The sequence below is a fragment of the Drosophila gunungcola genome, unplaced genomic scaffold, assembly GCF_025200985.1.
Source record: "Drosophila gunungcola strain Sukarami unplaced genomic scaffold, Dgunungcola_SK_2 000028F, whole genome shotgun sequence".
Classification (NCBI taxonomy): Eukaryota; Metazoa; Arthropoda; class Insecta; order Diptera; family Drosophilidae; genus Drosophila; species Drosophila gunungcola.
Window position 1 is genome coordinate 793,451 of NW_026453206.1, and position 22,065 is coordinate 815,515.

Here is a 22,065-nt window from a genome sequence, read left to right on the forward strand (position 1 = left end):
CGGAGATGGTTTTTTTCGTTCAGTTTCCTGAAATCTATTACCAATCTCCACTTCTTTTGTTCGGGGGAGTCAGATTTTTTTGGAACTACCCACACGGGGGCACCCCAAGGGGAGTGGCTGTTTTTATAATATTTTGTTCAAGCATTTTGAATATTTGTTTTCGGACCTTCTCCTTATGTATATATGGATATCTGTACGTTTTGACATGTATTGGTATGTTGTCGGTGGTCGGGATAGGGTGCTTGACCGTGTTGGAAAATGTGAGAGGTGTCGCGTCATCATAGAAAAGATCTTGAAATTTTTTTCAAATTTTAACCAACCTTTGTTTTTCCTCGTCCGTTAGATGGTCCATTAAAATTTGTTCGCTAAGATTGCCCCTTATTTGTTGGTAGCTTGGGTTGAGTGTTACCCCGTTTATTTGGTCGTAACATTCTTTGTTATATGGTTGTACCTTCAATGGTTGGTCGAGGCATAGGATCTGTCCAGTCCCGGAATTGTTAGTTATTTCAAAGAAGCTATGGCCGTCTGAGGCTGTGTAAAGTCCCCCGGAAACAGAAAGATTGCTATCTCTAATGAATTACAGAGAAAGTCACCTTCCATTAGATTTACTGGTAGTTTGATAATGGTTTTACTTTGGGGCTGGATAAAAAGTTCGTCTGTTCCTCTATTAACTTCTGTAATAATGTTGATTGTGGTGAATGGGGTTTCGATTTTAAGTTCCTCAATATTAATCTTTACTTTCCGGTCTGTTAGGAAATCCATTCCAAGAAGACCATCAAAGTATGGGTGGAATTTGAAAAGTAGTAACTGAATTTCTCCATGTTCTTTAAATTCTATTGGTATGGGTAGTACAGCCCTTAAGGTCAGCGAATAACTTTCCAGTACTGTTGTGATTCGGACATCATCTTGCGGAATAAGGCTTGAGTCTACAAAAGAATAAGTGGAACCGGTGTCGATGAGGAATTTTAGTGGTTTTGGGGAATAGGATAGAGTGATAACTATATAGGGAAGAGATAGACCGTGCGTTTTTTTGTTTATGTAACCGACTTGTCGGTCGAGGCTTCTTTTTGAAAATTTGAGCTGTCGTCAATGTTGTTAAAATTCGGAGCAGGCCTGCGTGAGGTACTGCTACGATTTTGATCAGTATTATTTCCTCCCATTCTATTGTCGTTATTCTGCCTGTTGTTATTGAAACGATACTGGCTTTGGTTGGGGCCTTGGCGGAACGGGTTTCCCGAGGAATAGGAATTTCCACGATAATCTTGCCCGTAATTATTGGAAGAGTAGTTATTTCCACCAACGGAGTTGTTCTGGTACGAACCCCTCTGATAGGGTCTATTGCGGTCTGAGTTGAATCTATTGTTTTGTAGTTTGTTTTGTTTTTGATAAATGAAGTTCTGCTCAGCTTGGCACCACTCGTAAGCCGCCTAGATAGTTGTCGGATTCCGGGCTCGGATGACCATTCTGAGTGGGTCTCGTAGCCCGACGAGGAAGGCGTTAAGGCAAATTCCATCATAAAGACTTGTGATTTCGAAAAATAATTTACCCAGGGACAAACTAGCGGGAAGGTTCTGAATTTCGGCGATGAGTATTGGTTCTGTCTTTTTGCAGGCATACATACGCTTCAGATTTTCCCTGATACTGTCCCATTCTAGCTTGGTGTCCAAGATATTCAAAGTCTCGTCCGCTTTTCCTATATTTTTGTTTCTCAAGGTCCTTAGTAGTAATTGTCCGTACGGGGTCTGGTCCGTTCCCCTTATTAGCATAATAATTTCCTCAACGCTTACAATAAATTTCTGGAGGGTACCTGGGGTCCCTTCGAAAGTAGGCAATTGTTTGACGAAGGCTAATATATCGGTTGGGTTAAGAGTGGTATTTAGGGTTGTAGTTGACGAAGTGTTTAGAATGGTACTAGCATTTCCTATATTGTTAGTGGCACTATCAGTGGGGCTAGTGGTCCTAGAGCCCGATGCGTTTCCCGAATCCATGATTATAATTTCTTCTTCCCTAATATTGGGTAGGCTATTACTATTCCTGAGACCTAGTCTAGTTCTAGTTTTCTCTACTATTGTTTTCCTTGTCATTAGGGGGAAAATACGTATTTGCGTAATTAAAGATTTAGGAGATATATATGTGAATTTTGGAATTATATGTTTTGGTAGATATTATGTGCTTTAAAAGAAGAGGTTTAAAATTATAAATTGTGTGGAAAAGAAAAAAAAATCGTATTACATATATTTTTTCGTGTAACTAACTTAATAAGAAAACGTTTGTGTAAATGTCGTATGTGTAATTTTAAAAAATAAATATATATATTTTTTCTTGTATATAGGTAATTTTACGTGTAAATATATAAACGGGTATATGGCTTAGTCTATGCTAATAGTTACGGAAATTTGTGTCGTTGTATTACGCTGAGAATCTGTAAATCTGGCATAATTAGTGTGTGTGTGTACCTTTTTTTATGTGGTGACCATGGGGCAAAGTAATTATTCAATCCGTTGGTGAGGCAATGATTACTAAGATTTCTGTGTGCTTCTTTCGCAAATTGTTATTTGATTTTACTCTTAAATTATAGTTGAAATGCCAACAATGTAAATAGTTTAGGGCTTTTTTTTCTTTCAACGATTTCATCGACGAGTTTGTATTCTTTTCTGCAGCATTGTAGCTGTTTATTTATTTATTATCTTTTGTTTTTTTTTTTAAACATGTCGTTTTATATATCTGTAATAATGCGCGATGCATTTTGTGCCGATCACCGATTGATGGTCACAATTGATATAGATATGTAATAAAAATGTGTATAAAAATTTTTATTTACATTTCTTTTAAACATGTCGTTTTATATATTTATAATAATGCGCGATGCATTTTGTGCCGATCAGCGATTGATGGTCACAATTCGTATAGATACATAGTTTGATTTAGATGACCACATTTAGATAGATTGAGATAACCACATTTAATGTACAGTGTATACTGTGCTGGTCAACAATTGATAAACACCAAATGGGTATTTGCTATAAATTTTTTTGTTAACCGTCACTAACTTGTTGACTCAGATCGTTGAGAAAAAAAATTTTGTTTAAATATACATATTTTCTTTATTATCCACATTTCTTTGTGGGCACACAAAAATGTTTGCACTTTCATTTCCACTGGTTTATTTTATTTTACTTTGCCCCTTGGCTTACCCAAATTATTACATAGTAACTACTATGACGATCTCGCTAAATTTCATCCTTGGTTCTTTTAAAAAACCGTCTGCGCCAATTATAGTCGAAGGCCGTATCTGGCTGGTGTAGATTAGAGGCCGGATCTGGCTGGTGTAGTCTGTGGAGTTAGGAGGTTTCGGGAATGAAAGACTTATACTTCCAAGTGTCGCTCTAAGACTGATTATTATTTCTGGTTTCAAGTACAATGAGATCTTCGTTTGCGGGTGGGGTACATATGTTGAGTTTGCGAAATCTCCTAGGTCAGCGGTTTCGGCCGGATGCCCGAGACCCAGTTGTTTACACGATCCGGCATCCAGAAACCGCTGCGTTGGCGATCCTATGTCCGGGTTGAACGGCATCGCCGTTAGTGGGACAATGCCCGAGGGGGTTTGGGTGGAGGTGATGTCATCGGGAAGACATCAGTGGTAACTCGCGCAATGAGCCTATTTTAAGGGCTTTGCTGTTGTTTAACTCCCTGCCAGCGAGCATTGGTTTTTCTCGATGATCCGAGAAGGATGTGCCTAGGCAAGCGCTTAATGAATATTTTATATGTAATATTTAATTTTAAGTTAAGTTTATAATTTGTAGCCAGATAAGGATTTTATACATTGGTGGTATTAATAAATAAATAAAGAATTTGAAAAGACACAATCAGGTAAAAAAAGGCTTACTAATCAATATAAATTATGGCCGGCCTAACAGTAATGTTCTTAAACTAAAAAAAAATCTAAAATCAAGGAAATTTTATCTGAAAAATTAGTTTTACCAAGAAAAATAACTGAAACAGAATTAAAAGAGGTAGATACGCTTTTGACAGTTAGGTGTTAAAATACCATTATTTAGCAGAAACCCATCGAAATTATTTGGGGTAATTCCAGTTCCAGTTTGGACAGAAGAGACTTTGCAAATGGCTAATTTAAATTCAGAGTATTTAGGGTACAATTTTGAGGTTGACTCATGTCATTTAATAACGGAAACCACTTTGAATAAGTGTCAAAAGTGGCAAGCTCAATCAAGACTTTGTGAAGGAAATTGACCAATACCAACGATTTGACATGTGAGTAAAAACCACTCAAGCCAGGTGTATACAAGCGAATGATAGATTTTCACTCGTGTTGGGTTGAATTAGATGCAAAAAGCACTTGGCACTCTAAGTATTCAATGCGAAAATTAAAAAATGAAATTATTTCATTTGCCAGAAGAAGGAATATTCACACTAAGGTCGGATTGCACAGCTCGCACAGACGATAAGGCTTTAGTAGCACAATATAATAATAAAACAGAGAGGCAAGATGTGTTATCATCAGCGTAAATAGGTGATAACTCGGGAAAATTTTATCGGACCCCATTTGAGAGCCACTCAGAAATTAATAGATTATCAAAGGAATTAGCACATTTAAAAAAACGCATATAGGATTAAAGGGAATAAAAATGCTTCACAAATCTGGTCATACTTATTTATCCATATGTATGTTAATCTCTGTAATTTTGATTATATAAGCAATACGTAAGTGGAGCTGAACAGGAAATTGCAAGCCAAAACTTTTGAAGACCGTTCACAAAATGCTTCAGTATTTAAAGCGTAATTGTTAAATAACAAAATGTTTGTATATTATTAAATTTTGTATTGTATATTTCAATTTTAAAAACCACAACCTAATATTGCTGGCCTTGGTAGAATGATCAAACATGAAGACGTATAAATATAAGTATAGGAGCTAAACATAGCATATACTTACACAATCAAAATTATATATATACATAAGATGTAATATGACCTCCTTTGACGATAAGTGTTATCAGGGTAGTTGTGATCTCCCTTATCGCACTTAAGAATATTTTCCCAAACAAGGAGTGGCTTGTTACTAGAAATAAGATAATTCCCAATTATAAGATTTTATGAGCTCTGTGCATGCCACTTTGTAACTCGGTCTAGAGCCATAATTTGCGATCTTTAACTCAAACCATGCAAGGGAACAGTTACTAGCACTTGTAATCTGTAAGTCCAGGCCACTTGAGAAATTATTATCACTTAAAAAGTTTCCCACACTGCCCAGAGTACTTGTGCGGGGGTCAAAATATAGATCTTCCGCTCAGGGCAAACAGATACGGTCTTTGCGTAGGCCACAGATAAAACTTAAATATGAATCTTACCACTTGAAGAAATAAAGAGTTTGAAGTTATAACCCAGCAAATGAAGACGTCTTGTAAGTTTGGTCCTTCTTTTCAGTGAGGTCAACTCTTCCTTTCTTCTGAATTCCTTAAACTAGAATATTCCATTCAGGGAATACGTCCAATTATGCACCTCATGACCCTATCCGTGCTCTTTGTAAAAAAATATAAATGTCTCAGCCATTACTTGTTGTTCGGAGTACATTCAGTGTCTAATTATAATATATTGTCCGTCCGTTTGCCCGTATTTTCGTTCGTCCGTCCCTCCGTCTGTTTCTACGCAAACTACTCGCAGTTTTAAAGTTATCTGCATGAAACTTTTCCAAAAGATGTCTTTCATATGCAAATGGTATATAATGAGCCAGATCGGAATACTATAGCATATAGTAAAAAAAAATGATAACTTTGCTGTTTTATAATTTTTGTATTAGTTCTTCGATATAAAGTTTAAAAACACCTCTTTATGATTTACGCTTTTAATTTAATTCATATCGGAAGACGATATCATTTAGCTGCTATAGAAACGATCGAATAATTGAGTTTGAAATCATAATAGCTAAAATGTTTTTTAATATAGTTCGAAATTTAGATGTTTTAAAGAATACTTAATTTTTTTCAATAGCTTCGAGAGTTTGAAAACTTCGACTTGCGGAAGACTGCTTCTTTTCTTGTTTGTCATGTTCTCATTTGTAATTCTATGTGCCTTACATTCGATGTACATTACATTACATTAAAAATTCCATTATGGTAGCCAAGCAATGAAAATCTGTATGAAAATATTATATGATCAATAGCATTACTTAGTTTATTCTAATTGTTAGCTAATGCTACTCCGACATGTGAGTGGCACGAGCAGCTGATCTGGGTTTGTTTACTTTTTCATGTTGGCAAATCCAAAAGAAATTAATTAAAATTAATGAACATGAGTGAGTTTACTAAACTCTGCAATGCTCAGCAGGACATCTATAATGCGACCAAGGCATTTGCCAACTTGGACGACAAGGAAGAGAAGCTGATTGCGTTGTTATGACGGGTTTGCAATGGAGACCACCACAGTTTTCAAAAAGGGCTAGGATCCCCGTATATGTGGGAGTTATTTTATGCCAGAGATCCAGCAGTAATGCATTGTGGTACTGCGAGCAGAATTTGCAGCGTGCGCTTTAGTTTTCAGTCATTTTTATACAAAATGGATTTTATATTCAAGAGACATCAAAAATTGCGCCAGCCTTGCATATAGAAAACAGCTGTTGTAGTGGTGGCACAAACAAAATATCGTTCAGCATCGGTATTTTCCGGTATTTTTTTTTTAAATGTTCGGGGCGAATGGTTTTTAATCGCATTTAAAAATCGCATTTATTTTAAATGCGGCATTTAGCCTTATGAGATTATGCGTTTTAATGCGCCAATGGAATCAGGCTATAAGTTAAATTTAGTGATCATTTGAACTCCATCGAAACCACTCCCTTTCGTCATCGCAATTTCGCTAACAAATTATTATCGCAAATAAATCCGCCGAATTCTTCTGCAGTCACACAAGTTTCGATGACCCCGACGTGATCGCACAAGCAAACTCCTTTGGTTTTGCCCAAGCCATTGCTTCGTCGCCGCTGCCCTTTAATTGTTTAATTTACCTGCTGCCGTTGGAAGGTGGATTTAAAAAAGGAAGTTGCAATTGTCGAAACGGCCAACCAGGTATAGAGTGCTTAAAGATGAAAGTTAATCTGTGGCGTTTCGTTAATTGTGTTTTGGACCTTCTTTCAACTTTTTACATTCGTGTAAAAATCGGTAGATAGTGAGCATTCTAACCAAGAAATAAATATTTGCATGTACTAACAACCAAAATTCTGTAATAAACATAATATATTTTAGAACTATACGTGAATCGCTTTGACCCATAAACACGCAAATAAAATACTCGTCGTCGACCCAATTAGTGAAAACTTAGTTCCCCCAATTTTCGTCGTAGTGAGCACCAATTTAGGGTATAAATAAAAAACGCTGGACAAAAGGGCCAATTGTAAAAAGGATAGTTATTAAAAATTAGCTGCAAGAAACCGCAGCTGCAGTTTGTCTAAACATTTTCCCGCGCTTTTCAGAATTTTCCCGCGCCTTTCTCAGTCTTTGACGCGCTTTTCATAATTTTCCCGCGTATTTCGGCATCAGGCTTATATGATCGTTGCCCTTAGTTATCGGTCAGTGTATCATTCTCCGTTAGCATTTGCCTAGGAAGAGCCGCTAGCCACGTAAACATACACACGCAAACCGACACCGCTGCCGCTATTTCGAGTTATTTTTGTTCTTTTTCGTTCTCGATCGCTGCAGCAGTGCAATTTTCTGTGGGCTTAAACGTTTGTTCGTTTATTCGGTACGCTTGAGCTTTAGCGTTAGCTCCCCTACAGTGCGTGAGTGCGGCATATTACTGTCGCAGGGTTTAGATAAAAAATATAAAAACTTTATTTAGATTTTTTTAAACTGCGTGCGCTCGGAATATTACTCGTTGTTTTTTTTTTTTTTAGATTATTTAACAAATCAATAATATTAACAAAAATAAAAATTTAAAACCTCTTCGATACCAACAAAAATAAATACGAGTAAACGCAATGGCAATCAAGAATATCAAAGAGCTTTAACACCAACGAGATGTTTGCGTGAAAAGTACTAACCGAACGTATAGCTATTTAAAAGATGCTAAATTTTTTGTGATAAAAGATTACAAAAGAAAGTTCTCGGCTCGAAAGTGTTAGGAAATGTGCCTTGCCCAAGGTAAGTCCATACTCCTGAGCAACAAGACTTTGAGAAAAATACTCAAAGTTTGTCGTCCGGTATATTTTCGGTTCGTTTGCCGTTCAATTCTGACCCAAACACTTTTGGGGTTCATCATGAAAAGTTGCGAAACGTAGATTTTTGTCGCTAGAAAGGAAATTGTCAAAAGACCCTTCGCTGAAGAAGATGTATCTTAATTTCATGGAGGAATATGTTTCGATGGGCCAAAATGATGACAAAATTCCGAATACTCCGCACTATTTCATTCCGCACCAATGTGTTCTACGGCCACAAAGTACTTCAACTATGTTGAGATTAGTTTTCGATGCATCGAGCCGTACTTCCACGCAGGTATCGTTGAATGGCATCTTAATGGTAGGCCCAACTATCCAAGAGGTGCTGTACTCGACTCTGCTTCGGTTTAGAATGCATAAGTTTGCCTTTGCGGCCGACGTCAAAAAGATGTATCGCAAAGTGATGGTGGACGAAGCTGACCGAAACATAGTATGGAGACGAGATCCTTCTGAGTCCCTGAAAATCTTTAAGTTGAACACCGTTACATATGGAACTTCGCCAGCACCCTTTTTGGCGATTCGGTGTTTAATGCGGCTAGGAGAGATGGCTCAAGCAACTCATCCAAAAGTCGCAAAGGTTATTCAGAATGACTTTAATGTTGACGAATTGTTGGCTGGGGCAGGATGCGTTGAGGTCCTGCAAAGTCTTCGAGACGAAGTTTCTCAGGTCTTGCAAGAGGCAAGTTTTTAATAAGTAATGTTCTTATCCGCATCTAATTGCGCTGTAATGCCACTTATGGCAGACTCAGACGTAACTAAAACCCTTGGCGTGATTTAATTACCTGTTAAAGATTACTTTCAATTTCGGTTGGATGACTCTTTCCTGCATCTTCGCGCGACAAAGCGAAATATTTTGTCGGTGACTGCTCGACTTTTCGACCCACTTGACCTTTTGGAAATTATATTAAAAAAAATGTTATATTATTATATATTTTTGGACTCCAACCTACGTAATTAGACTTTTGTTGTTTGAAGTTTTCGCTGAGGCATTCAAAAATACCCTTCATTTTGTTGTAAGGCTAGATTCTCTTACAACACCTCAATGGGGTAAATAATATTTTCCTTCTTTCTTGGTCTCTATCATATGTCCCAAGTTGATAAATACATGCATGAATAATATATATATATATAAGTGACGTATTCCCAAATACTCCAGACATCAAGCCTAACACCCAGCCTGTATATCCCGAGATACCCATTACTTTATTTGTCAAACATAGCACCCAGCCTGTATATCCCGAGATACCCATTAATTCATTTGTCAAACATAACATTTCAGAGCCTACTATAGGAGTTATTCAAATTAATCAGACATAAACATTTCCCGTTAGACATAAACATTTCCCACGCCTGTTAACAACAGTCCCCTTATTATAAACATTTCATACGCCTTTACCGACGACAGCAGACATAAACAAGTGGTAAACTTTTAAATAAAGGGTCCAGCATGAGAACCCATTCATCAGCATAAAAGCTTTGACCAATCCAAATTTAATAAACAAAAGATGCAGCCTGACAACCCACCCATCAGGCCACCAATTCAACCAATCGAAATCTTCTGATCGAAGTCCACTTTCGCTGCTAGCGTCGCTGTCATCGATAATAGCCATAGTTATAAGAATAATGCAATTGTAAAGACAGTTCAATTTTGGGAATCTAACTATAAAGACATTACCAATAAAATTCCACTGTATATTAAAATAAAAATCGCTTTTTTTTTAAATATCGCAAAGTGAAAAATCTAATTTATATATAATATATATATAATTTTATTTTTCAGGGGGCTTTTTGTATTATCGCGCATTTTTATACTTAAATAAGCTTTGTGCTTTGAAGTACAACTGACGCTCCATTAATCTCGGAGATAATTTTTTACGTGATAAATTTAATATTTGTGCAACTTCTTTTAATATAATGGTGCATTGCGATCCTATACCAATATCCTTTACCAATACCCCGTTATTTTTTCCTGTGTTTACATCGAAAGAAATTCATCTTTTCGTCTAGGATGACGAAAATTGACGTCAAATTATAATTTTTTGGCAACTTTCATATCTTTTGTATAACTCCTTTATATTACCGTATGTTCCACTCCATAAAAATTGTATTTTATTAGCTCTAAGTGAACATTCTTCGCGGCCAGCCTTACTGAGCTCCTGAATGGTTTGTTTCCTCTAAATAATCTTTAAATTGTTCGATACTTTTGACGAACACGTTTGTCAATTTTTTCGGGTCACTTTCTGTTTTATTTTCTAATTAGGTTCCAAAAATAACTTTAAGGGTCGCCTATTTACTTTTTAAACTTTCAACTGCTCTACAAATCTTTTCAAACATTTTTTTGTTTCAGGAGTTATGATCGACTACTCCACTTTGAGGCTGTTGTTTGACTAGTTAATTGACTCGCTTTATTACTCTTAATTCTATCGTCAGACCTGCCTGTGCTTCTAGGAACTGGATAATTGTTTCGAACAACTTTTTTATATGATTTGATCTATAGTATATATAGGTATATGTATGAAAAAAAATGTTTAAAGTTAGCTTATCTGCTGCTTCCGTTGGATGTGTTTCCAGATCTAATTGCTGCTAAGGTATCGTCTGGGAGATTTGGTTGTTGCTGCTTCGATGTCGTTGGTGTTATACTGTTATTTCTGCTACGATGTCGTCAACGAGATTTCGTTGATGCTGCTTCGACGTCGTTGTTGTTATTTTGTTTTTACTGCTGCGATGTCGTCTGCGAGATTTGTTAAGTGCTGCTTCGATGTCGTCTGCAGGATTCGGTTGTGGCTGTTTTGATGTCGACTGCGAGATACGGTTGAACTGCTTCGATGTCGTTGTTGTTATTTTTTATATTAACCACGTTACCCATTTCTTGCTTAACCCCAGAACTTTAACAAGATTTTAACTCGTAAGATTTTAACGTAAAATGTATTTTTTTCTCGGTATCTTACCATTGGTGGTGGAAAACAATAGTTTTGTTTTTGCAGCTTTTATCTGAGCGTGCGCTCGCAACAACTCTAAGGTGTTGTTGCTGAGTCGCTTACTACTGGTGGGGAAAAAACTACAGACGGCCTCGAAGGATCAAAATGTTAGAACTGTGTTAATGAAAGACGTCCACATTTGTTAAGTTAAAATTTTAAAACTGATTTTATTTTGTATAAGTTCTAGCTTATAAAAATTATATGAGATTCATACAACACTTATTTATAGACCGACGCGTTGCGGGGGTAATCTTGTGACCCGAGCGTGGCACTTGACAGTTGTTGGCGCCTAAGTTTCTTTTTTCTTGACCGCAAACTTTAAACGGCGTTTTCTTAAAACCATGTTTTTCATATTGACATAGAGGATTGTAAAAAAAGTAGCGAACCAATTTTTTTCATCTAGCTTTTTTTTTTAAGAGAGCGTAAAAAACTATGTCGGTATTCTAAAAATGATTTTTAACGCAAAAATATTAAATTATTATTGCAAAAAAAATTATACTCTTTTTCCAAGCCCAATTTTTGTGGTAAATGCTAAAATATTTCGAAAATCGTAGAGTACCGACTATCAAAAACCCTCATCAGTGGAATTACGTTTGATTTTATGATTTCAGATGATTTCAGGATCTCCTACACCAATTTCGATGTCAACGTCGCACAACTTGCGGGAATCGTTATAAGTCAATTAATTTTCAATTTTTCATAATGTAAAATATGTTTTTTTTACAATCATTGCCCTACACAAATGATAAATGTTGATACCGCTTATTCATGTCATCTTCCATGTTCGTGTTAATTCATCTATCTTTGACATGACCATAAAGATCAACATGACAATTTTACTGTCATTACTGACAGATAGCAATGTTTCATAAATTGCCCTTAAATTGTTTATCAAAGTCCTCAACGACGAAGCAGACGGTCTGAATATACAAGGTATATCAAATAAGTTAGAAACCTCTCCAAAAAATATTAGGCACTCAATGTCATACACCCGTTTGAACGCATTGAGAGCCTTTCCATAATTAATATCCGTTACCTTGAATGCCTTTACTGTGCCCAAGGCTTAAAGTAAATGATTAAATTCTCTACTTTTGAGAGTTGATCATCATCTTAATTTGTGGCAGTTTCCTATATTTGGGAAACTTAATTTGTGTTAGTATTTTGTGATGCCCACTGATTGTGTTTAATGTGTTGTCTCATAAATCTTGTTGTTGACTTGGGCTTGTAAAAGATTTAAGAAGAGCAGCTTTTCACTTCAGGCCAACTTCAAATTGATTTTGTGTAATGACCACTTATCCACGTAAGCATTAAGCATCTTTATGTTTTAGTGTTTAATGTTTTAGTACGCTTTATGTTATTGAATATAATATCTCTCTGCTGAAAAAGTTCAACTTTATAATCATTTGGTACAAAAGTAGAATTATTACCATTGCGTTTTTTAGGAGGCATGATATGAATTTAGTTTAGATGTCAAACTTATATATACCCTCCCAGTTCTCAATCTAAATGAGCCGGCCACAGTACTGTACTATTTTGCCTTAGCCGAGTTTCACCGCTCTTGAAGAGGAATCGTAGATAACCGTTTCGGGCTTATGCTTGCGTGTGTACACATGTGACTTATTCGTCGTTGCTGGTACTGCTGCTGCTGCTCCTCAGGTAGAGCTAGGTTCTGCTTTATCACCCGCCACCTATATTGCAGGCTTAAGAAGTTCGGTCTAGATTTCGTCGTCAAGGTATATTACTGAACATACACTTAGCAAATGCTTCCTATGCTCCTAAATGCTGTTTGGAAAATAGATGGTGAGTTTTTTTAATCTTAATGGGAGTTTAGTGAAATCGTATTTTCACCATTCACGGAAAATGCAGTTTTATCTATTGCTTTAAGTGGTATCTTATGGAATGCGCTTCACTAAGTGTATCTTAAGTTGTAGAGGTTTTGGCGTAATTAATATGACGCAAAGGATTTAATGCCTCAACTTCCATAGGTATTGCTTTTGGTTAGGAACGTGTTAAAATCTGTCATTAGTACAGTTTGATTTGATGGCTCTTAGTTATAAAATTTGAATTAGGTGGCCTGGTTAAAGGGAATTTCCACAGTTGAGATCACTAGCTGTGTTTGGTTAGGTTGTTGGGTCTTAGGGGGTAGCATAGACGGTTTTTTCTAAGTATGTAATGTTCGGTTCCCAAGAAGACTTGGTTCCCAAGGAACATGGCTGTTAGTGATTGTACGGTCCGCTGTGGGACTACTAAGTTGCCAATTTGATTTTAAATAAGGGAAAGCTGTTGAAAGTATTATAGTATTGCTGTTTCGATTGAGAGCATAAAATGGCTGTCCAGTTTAAGGAATTTTTTTTTTTGATTCTAAATTTGCGTCCGCTTGACCGGTAATTGTTAGGTTTAAGAATGATTGGACTTCTAATACGTTTATTTTATGCTTACCCAGGTTTGTGAGTCGTCGTGGTCCTGTTGTCAAATTTTATTGCGACAACGCCTTATATTCTTTGTGTGCTGCACGATCCTAAAAGAGCTCTGGAACCTTTCGACACCAATGATTACAGCATCATGTCGTATGCTGCGGCCCACCGATTCACCATCGAATACATCCCTCCCAGAGCGCCACATATAGGCGTACTTTGGGAGGGCCGCCGTAAAGTCGGCTAATCATATGGTTCTCAAGACTATGGGCAGCACTATTCTGAAGGAGCAGGAAGAGAAGGACTATCTTCACACTGTCTTAGTGTAGATCGAGGCCGTTCTGAGTCGTGAAAAGGGGGAGAATGTCACGAAGTCAGACCTATATAAACACGCTATTCAACGTCTTGAGCCCATTCCAATTAGTTGGAGAATATTTATATGCTGTGAACGTAGCCGACTTATGTCTACAACAAAAATTTAAGTGAATGAAAAAATTAGTGCCTAAGATAACATGAAGTCGTAACCCGAGCTCTTGTATTACAAAAAATCAACACAAGAAGAGCTAGAATAAATGTGGAGGCCCTCTCAATTTTAAACCGAAAGCGTCCAGACGTGTTAATTTTCTCGATAATTCAAACCTCTGGAAATACAATTTCTCGTACCGGCATTTGCAGTTTAAGATTAAAATTTTAAGTTCATGGTTTTGATGTTTTAGTGTTGGAATTTAGTGAAATCGAAATTAGTTAGTCAACAAATAATAAATAACTATCATTATTTAGTTCCAAATTCTTTGATATTGTTTTTTTTGTCTAATTCAATTTAATTATAACTCAGAAACTTATTCTGCAGTCGTACTTTTGCAGAGGGTATTGTAATTTCGATCAGAAGTTTGCAACGCAGTGAAAGAGACTTTTCTGACCCTATATGTATTCTTGATCAGCATAGCTAGGAGAGTCGGTCTTGTCATGTCCGTCCGTCCGTTTCTATGCAAAGTAGTCTCTCAATTTTAAAGATATCTGCATGAAACTTTTCCAAAAGTTGTCTTCCTATTGCAAGTAGTTTAGTAGTCGGGACGAGCTGGATAGGACGACCAAATCATATAGCTTCAATAATCACAGTCGGAAAAAACTAGAACTTAGCTGTATTCAAATTTTTTGTATAGTTCTTCGATATTTAATGATAATGTAGCACTTTATTTATTACAAAATAACGGTTTAAATTTGATCAAAATCGGAAGAAAAACAATTTTTAACTTCTCAAATTTTCAATTTATTTTTAGTAATTCTTCTAAGTTTATCGGATAACGATATCAAATAGCTGCCTAGGAAATCATAGTGAAAATCTTCATAGCTTCAATTGTGTTTATTGGGTACTCATATATTCGAAATTAAGATGTTTATATATATATATATACATAAAATACTGCTTTCTTTATTCTTTTTGGGAAATAAAAATAAATAAAAGGATAATGCAGATATAAACATATTTATACTCGTTACTCGTAGAATAAAAGGGTATATTGTATTCCCTTAAAAGTATGTTACAGGTAACGTTACGTTTCCGACTATATCAAGTGTATTCTTGATCCGAATCAATAGCCGAATCGATCTTGCCATGTCCGTCGGTCTGTCCGTTTGTATGAACGAGATCTCAGAAACTATAAAAGCTAAGATTAGGGAGTTGCATACAATATTAGAAAATTGACGTGTTTGTGGACGTTTTAATGTATTACAAAATTAAAATACAGGATGTATAACGAATCTAAACTGAATACCAGAACCGTTATGTTAATAATTATGAACGCCGCGTTGTGCTTTTCAGCCGGCTTCGTCAAGCTTTTCAGTTATCTTGTTAAAAAATCATGTAACGCATTATGTTTCCTGCCAGAATTTCAGCGACCAGGAAATGCTAAGCTTTCGCATTTTTTACGAAGACACTGACGAAATATCGATAACAACCGGTATTTTTTAGTATAGCCTGTTACACTTGACAGACGTGCTTTTTTGCATCTGAACAGCTGGTCATTGTTTGGATTTGTCAATTAAAACCCTCCCGTCTTTGCTTAACGGCTATTTGTGTTGTTGTTTTCGGTCGTTATAGGTGATAGTTTCCCACGATATGCTAAATATCGAGTAAATATCTAGTAAACATTGAGTAAACATCGGTAAAACAATTTTGTAGACTTATGCACTTTGTCGCACTTTCTTCCCATCTCTATCTGCCTATACAAAATCTATGTAAAAAAAACTGTGTCTAACCACAGACGTAATGAAGCAACCAAAGTGTGCCTAGGTCATTATACGCTTCTGATTTCCACAATTTTTTTTCGAATGACCAAATTTTTCCTTTGAGATCTCCGGTGCAAATAACTTTAGCAGAATGTGAAATTGGGGTATTAGATTTTTGCTTAGACCATTTATGCCTTTATATTGTGCAGAAATAATCTTAACAATTGTAACAACTCATAAAAATTTCGTTATTTTTTTACAGCCATACATGGAAGAAATATTTACACAACTTAAAGGAAAGCCATTTAAAAAATTTTTGGAGAGGTAAATAACTTTTTTTATAAAACCGTAGAAAATTCCCAATTTCACCATATTTGAAAGCTGGATACCAGCTGTGTTAGCGGCTGTCAAATATAAGCAACAATCTGTTTAGGGGTCAGAAACACCCGATTATGCTGCATCCTGCATTGGACCCAGAATTCAGGACTTGTATTCATTGTGTAGTCTTAAATGGCGGATATATTCAAAGGAGCGTTAATTCGTTATTAGGGCTAGACTCTTTAGTAAATTTTTGTAAGGATAAGCGACAAATTTTTGAGACAGACCCCTTGTAAATTCCTTTAACGGTCTTGATAGTAGCAACTCGTAGCCCATCGGTTCCAGGATGTAAAACGATGATTCGGAGTAATTTCCATTTGGAAGGACTGGTGGCACAATTTTGAGTCTAACGCGGGTCTTGGGGGTTAAATCAGCACGCTCCGTACGAATAATCCAAACTTCTTTCTACAGTTTCTTGAAGCGATGATGTGCCATGAAGCCCAACGGGTCAAATAATTGTGGATAGTATAAAGCGTTTGGTAATCAAAGGATTCGAGTATAATCTAATCCTATCTATACGGGCTTAAGTATACATCTTTACTAGGATGCCAATGCTTTGAAAATATTGTTGGATAGAAATGCAGTTGGTATGAAAGCTGAATGGTTGGATACCCAACAACGTCATCATTGTCAATTTTGAGTGTTACATTGATATCAATCATACCATATCCTGTATGTATATCATCAACATATATTTCTTCCCTAAGAACCTGATCTGCCAGCGGATAGCGTTCGCGCTTGTTAGGCGCAATCTGATGCCCGAATGGCTGTGTAATGTGCAGAGGCAGTGCCAATCGTTACGGTAATCCTTTATGAGTGCATCGGGATTGCACTACCAAGTTCGCTGATATTGTGCGTCATGTAAGAGCACATCTATGTAGCGCTTAATTTTTTATATGTCGGCAACGAATAAGTATCAATGAAGACGCCAGTTTAGTATGACTCTTCCAAGATCGTTTTGCTCAGCCGGACTCATGCAGAGAATATCATCACCAACTTTGTAATTAAACTGTTTTTCTTGATCACAGCATGATGTGAAACACTAAGAGTGAGAGTGAGTGAGTGAGTTGACTACTGCGTTGCCTTCTTATTTGCTTTCAACATCTCTTACCTGACTAAAGTCAAACCATTGTTAAAAAAAACTTTGGCTGTCGGTCGAGTTCCTGTTCTTAAACTTGAAAACGGTTCAATTCCATTTTTTCTTACCGGCCGAGCACTTTAATGTCTTTAATGACAATCGAAATGTATATTTTCCTATCTGATGACGGACATGAGTTCGTTGAAAATGGTCTTCACACCTTTTTTTCCCTGCTTTTATTTCAGCTGTGACGAATGGGAATCGATGTAGACTAGGATGCTTCGGCTGGTTCGAAATCTACCCAACCAAACAGCGTTTTCCGTGCAATTAGTTTTGCGATTGTGCACTTCCGGTCGTCATGACGCATAAACTTTGGAGTAAGGTCGCCACCGATAATTTAATTCAGACCTACCGAAATTTTATCTACAAAAGATCATCCAAGATAGGGTTTTTACATTTTGTTAAGGTAGGCGACCTATAAGAGATCGAAGGATGAAGGGTAAGGACACGTAAGAGGAGAATTGTGATCGTGCTGTGCTTTCACTGGTTGTGGGACGGCGTACCGTTTTTTGTGATTTCTGCTCGAATAGGAATACGTTTGAGTCCGAGTCTTTTTACAACTTTTTTCATGTAAAAAGTGCCTTCAGAGCCGTAATCAATGAGAGCTCGAAGCAAAGTTGGGAAATAGCTAGAAGGGTGGTCAAGCTGTGAGTTGTGGCAACTGCGCTCAAAGGTTACGTTTTGCGAGTGTGCGGTGTTGCCCTACAGACAGAGTACTGACACAATTAATACATGTCTCCGACGAAACTCGTTAGTGCATACATTGGCCAAGTTCAACAAGTTCGAAGATTGGAAAGTTTCTTGATTTCATTCGAGGGTTGTTGGAGCGCTTTGCCACAAGGTGCTACTAAATAATTGGTTTACGCCACTGTTTTGTGTTTAATAGCCTGTCCCTTCCATCCGTTAAAGCTTGCTTAAAAAAATGAAATTTTTGATTTTTCGAAAGGAATGGATTTCCACGAATTGGCTGCTTAAAACTGTCGTAGAAGGATGTCAATATTCTAAATTTTCCGAGTCGTAAAAGTTAACTGGAAACTTTCATCGGAGATAGAAAAATAACTGCAACTACTCCACGAAAGAGTTAGAGAGGCTACGTTTTTCTTACGCTCCGCAAATATTTTCACAAACTGTCATTAAACCGTCTTTAAACCAAATATAAACATCATAATACAAATGTGTTTTAAGCATACATTCTAGTTGCATTTATATAAACATATAATTCTAAAACCCATGCCGCAAAACACACAAAATTTAAGCAAAAGCAACCAATTAACTTAATTGGTTAGGCAAGTAATATTAACCAAAAAGGCATCAGCGTGACAGCACAACACTGACCTTAAGACTTATCACCCATCCATCTGATCAGCAGGCGCTTCGATGAGCAAGCTAATTTTATCTGCACCAATCTACGCGCGGCAGGGGATCGGATCTTCAATCCATTAAACGAGCGCATAGACCAACTCTTTGGCACCGACAGCTGGAAGACCAGAGCTCTAAAGTCCAAAATGGGTGAGCTTAAAGCAAAGTTTAAGTACAGAATCTGAAATCTGTTTTCAACACCCTCTGCTTTTCACTAAACCTCACTTCCGCACCGGAAATAGTCATCATAGACGAATTGGCATGTAAATAATAAAACCGTTAAGTATTTATTTTATATTTTTATTTATTTCCGTACGCCCGTAAGGGCATAGGTAATTTATACAGAGTTAATTCTCTAGAGTACAATTTTTGACTAAACTAAAGAACCTATCCAACTGCAGCCTGAGGCCTTTGCCTGGCTGCAGCGCTGTCGCCAAGGTGTCGGGTCAGCGTTTTGTCCCTACCCGTGGAGATCACTCGCTCCGCGAGTGCTCTGGTCTGACTCCGGGCACTTGCACCCGGAACGCGCGGTCAGCGGTTTCTTCGCTGCGCGTCCAGGCCACCGGATATGGTCTGCAACTCGGCAGTTTCTTCTCTTGGGAACTGCCTGTGTAAACTTGTATAGTCGATAACATAAACGGCAGATTACTCTTCACAAGCTGGGCTTTGACATTCCGTCCAAATCCATCTACTGCAATTCTTACCCATTTTTGTTTGGTGATGGCGACAAATATTACTAATCCGAAAACAAAAACTTTCCATCACGTCCCAGTTTTAAGCAAATCGTGATCAAAATCTTTAATCTTTTAAGATTAAATATTTAATATCTGTAACGACCCGGTTTGGGGAGGCGGTAAAGCTCGCCGTGGCCAGGGTTCGATATAGAAGGCTAGATCAATGCTTATGACCGGGCCAGGTTGATTCGAAAACCACACTGGGAATCAGTGATCCTCACCAGGTTGTAAAACCGATTCAGAACCGAACTCTCAAGAATCCACCACCACTGCCAAGACTAGATACCAGAACACTTACCCGGATATCTCTCCTCAGAAGATGTTTCCTCTATGCTCGTCGGAACGCAAATGCCTGGTCAGCGGACGTGTCTCTTCTTATATGGGCGACCATTGTGAGCGATGGGGTTAAGCCAGCCTTCGATTGCTTGTTATCGGGATCTTGTAATGGCACTACCAATGGTTATGGCTATCGACATTTTTTTCAATGTTTAACAGAGTTCGACTTTAATCTTAATGGAACAGTGGAACCAAAATCATATCTGTATCAGAAAAAGGCTAATCATTAGATTTAGCAATCCTTTGTTTGTAAGAGCTTTGACCGGATGATCCATCGCAGCCTTTCTTTGTTAATAAAAATCGCCGCGAGGTAAAAATTCATTAAATCCTTAGATATTACTTTATCTTGTTTATCCGTTACTTGAAAATCAGAAGAAAACTATTTTGTAGCTGTTGTTATTTTTGTGTAGCTTGGGAGAATATTTTCGTTCTTTGTTTTGAGGGACTTTCGCAATATTGTATATTTATATATTTTTTCCATCCATAACGCGACCGAGGCATTTCCCAAGTTGGACGACAAAGAAGAGAAGCTGGTGTTGTTTGACGGGTTTGCAATGGAGACAGTTTCTAAAAAGAGCAAGGATCCCCGTTTTAATGCGCCAATGGAATCCGGCTAAATTTCAAAGATAATCGGCTCAACCATTTACAAAGTTCAGAACGAAGCTACAATCGAGGCAATTTAAAAAATGTCAAGATACAATTATGGCGAATGTATACCAGAATGGCAAAACTGCCACTTAGTTTGCCAATGGATTTGTTTGCTTACGAAGATTGTTTTAACCTTCGTATACAGTTGAAGAATCACCAGCTTGACAAGCTGACAAGTTCCAAACCAGTATATATAAAATTATAGCCAATAAGATGAAATTCAAGCACTAGTCCAAAAAATTTTTAATGACAAAATTGTCGAACCATCTGTCTCTGCTTATAACAGCCCACTCTTGTTATTATCAACGAAATCATTTCCAAATCACGAAAAAAAAAAATTGCGTTTAGTAATTGACTATCGTCAAATTAATAAAAAAAAACTATTGTCCGATAAATTTCCACTCCCTAGATTTGATGATATTTTAGATTTAAATTTTTCATGTCTTGATTTAACGTCAGGATTTCTTCATGTTGAACTCAAAAAAAGTTCAAGTGATATAAAACTTTTTTTCAACAAACAATGGTTCATATCACTTCACGCGATTACCATTCGGCAAAAAAATTGCGCCAAACTCTTTTTAAAGAATAATGACTATAGCGTCCTCTGGACTTGATCCTTCTCAAGCATTGTTCCGAAAAACATAATTTAAAAACGTAATTGATGTTTTAGTGAAATGTACCTAAAGCACAGATCCACGAGGTATCACAATGGACCTTCTAGGTCTAAGTGTCAATAATTTGACAGCTGTTCTAACCTAACCTACCTAAAACCACATTATCTGAAAAAAAAAATTACTTTTGGAAAAGTAATTCCAATAAAAAATCAATTCATTGTTTTTGACAAAGGTAATGTTAATGGAAAAACAATTCATTACTTTTGACAAAAGTAATGCTAATGAAAGTTTTTTTTCATTACTTTATAAAAATGTAATGCCTATAAAAAAAAAAATCATTACTTTTGGAAACAGTAATGCTAATCAAAAAAAAAAAATTGTTATTTTTGATCAAAGTAATGCATCAATTGATTACTTTTGACCATTCCTTTTTACAAAATTAATGCTAATAATTTAACATTTCATTACTTTTTACATAATTAATGCTAATAATTTAAGATTTCATTAGTTTTGGAAACTGTAATGCTAAACGAAAAACATTCATAATTTTTTAAGACGATGACGAAATATATAATTGTATATGACTTTTTATAGGAGATGGTGTCAATCTAGCCTCTTAAAACTGAATTGCCTTAAATGGGGTACGCCTTCATTTAAATGCTATTCTCTTCATAATATGCCACTGGACAGTATATATTCGGTCAACGATTTAGGAGTTCTTCCTGACCCTAAATTAAAATTCTACTGTCACATAAAGTAAACTGATAGCCATGCTATGAGTGTGCTTGGATTTATTAAGTGGTGGCGAAAAGAATTTGACGATCCTAACACAATTAAATTATTATTTACTTCCTTTGTCCTAGGTCTTCATTAATCAACTATCCGAGGTAGACGTGTTTCCGATCGGTCCGCTGAGAGAATGGGAAATAAATAGCGAAAAGACGCTGGCAGCAATGCCAAACAACAAGGGCTCTCTTCCCTAACAAATCTAATAACAAATACAAAGATTTAAA

General features: G+C 36.7%; 1 protein-coding gene across 3 annotated transcripts in view; it reads left to right on the plus strand.

The window, feature by feature from the left end:
• Positions 1 to 22,065, plus strand: part of LOC128263928 (G protein-coupled receptor kinase 1) — a 453,272-nt gene that overhangs the window by 184,980 nt on the left and 246,227 nt on the right. For 2 of the 3 annotated variants that reach the window (XM_052999201.1, XM_052999202.1), the window contains one exon: positions 16,108 to 16,169. The exons of the other annotated variant lie outside the window; for it this stretch is intronic. In XM_052999201.1, the coding sequence (XP_052855161.1) occupies positions 16,108 to 16,169 (62 nt within the window). The remainder of the gene's footprint in view (positions 1 to 16,107; positions 16,170 to 22,065) is intronic. 3 annotated transcript variants of the gene reach the window in all.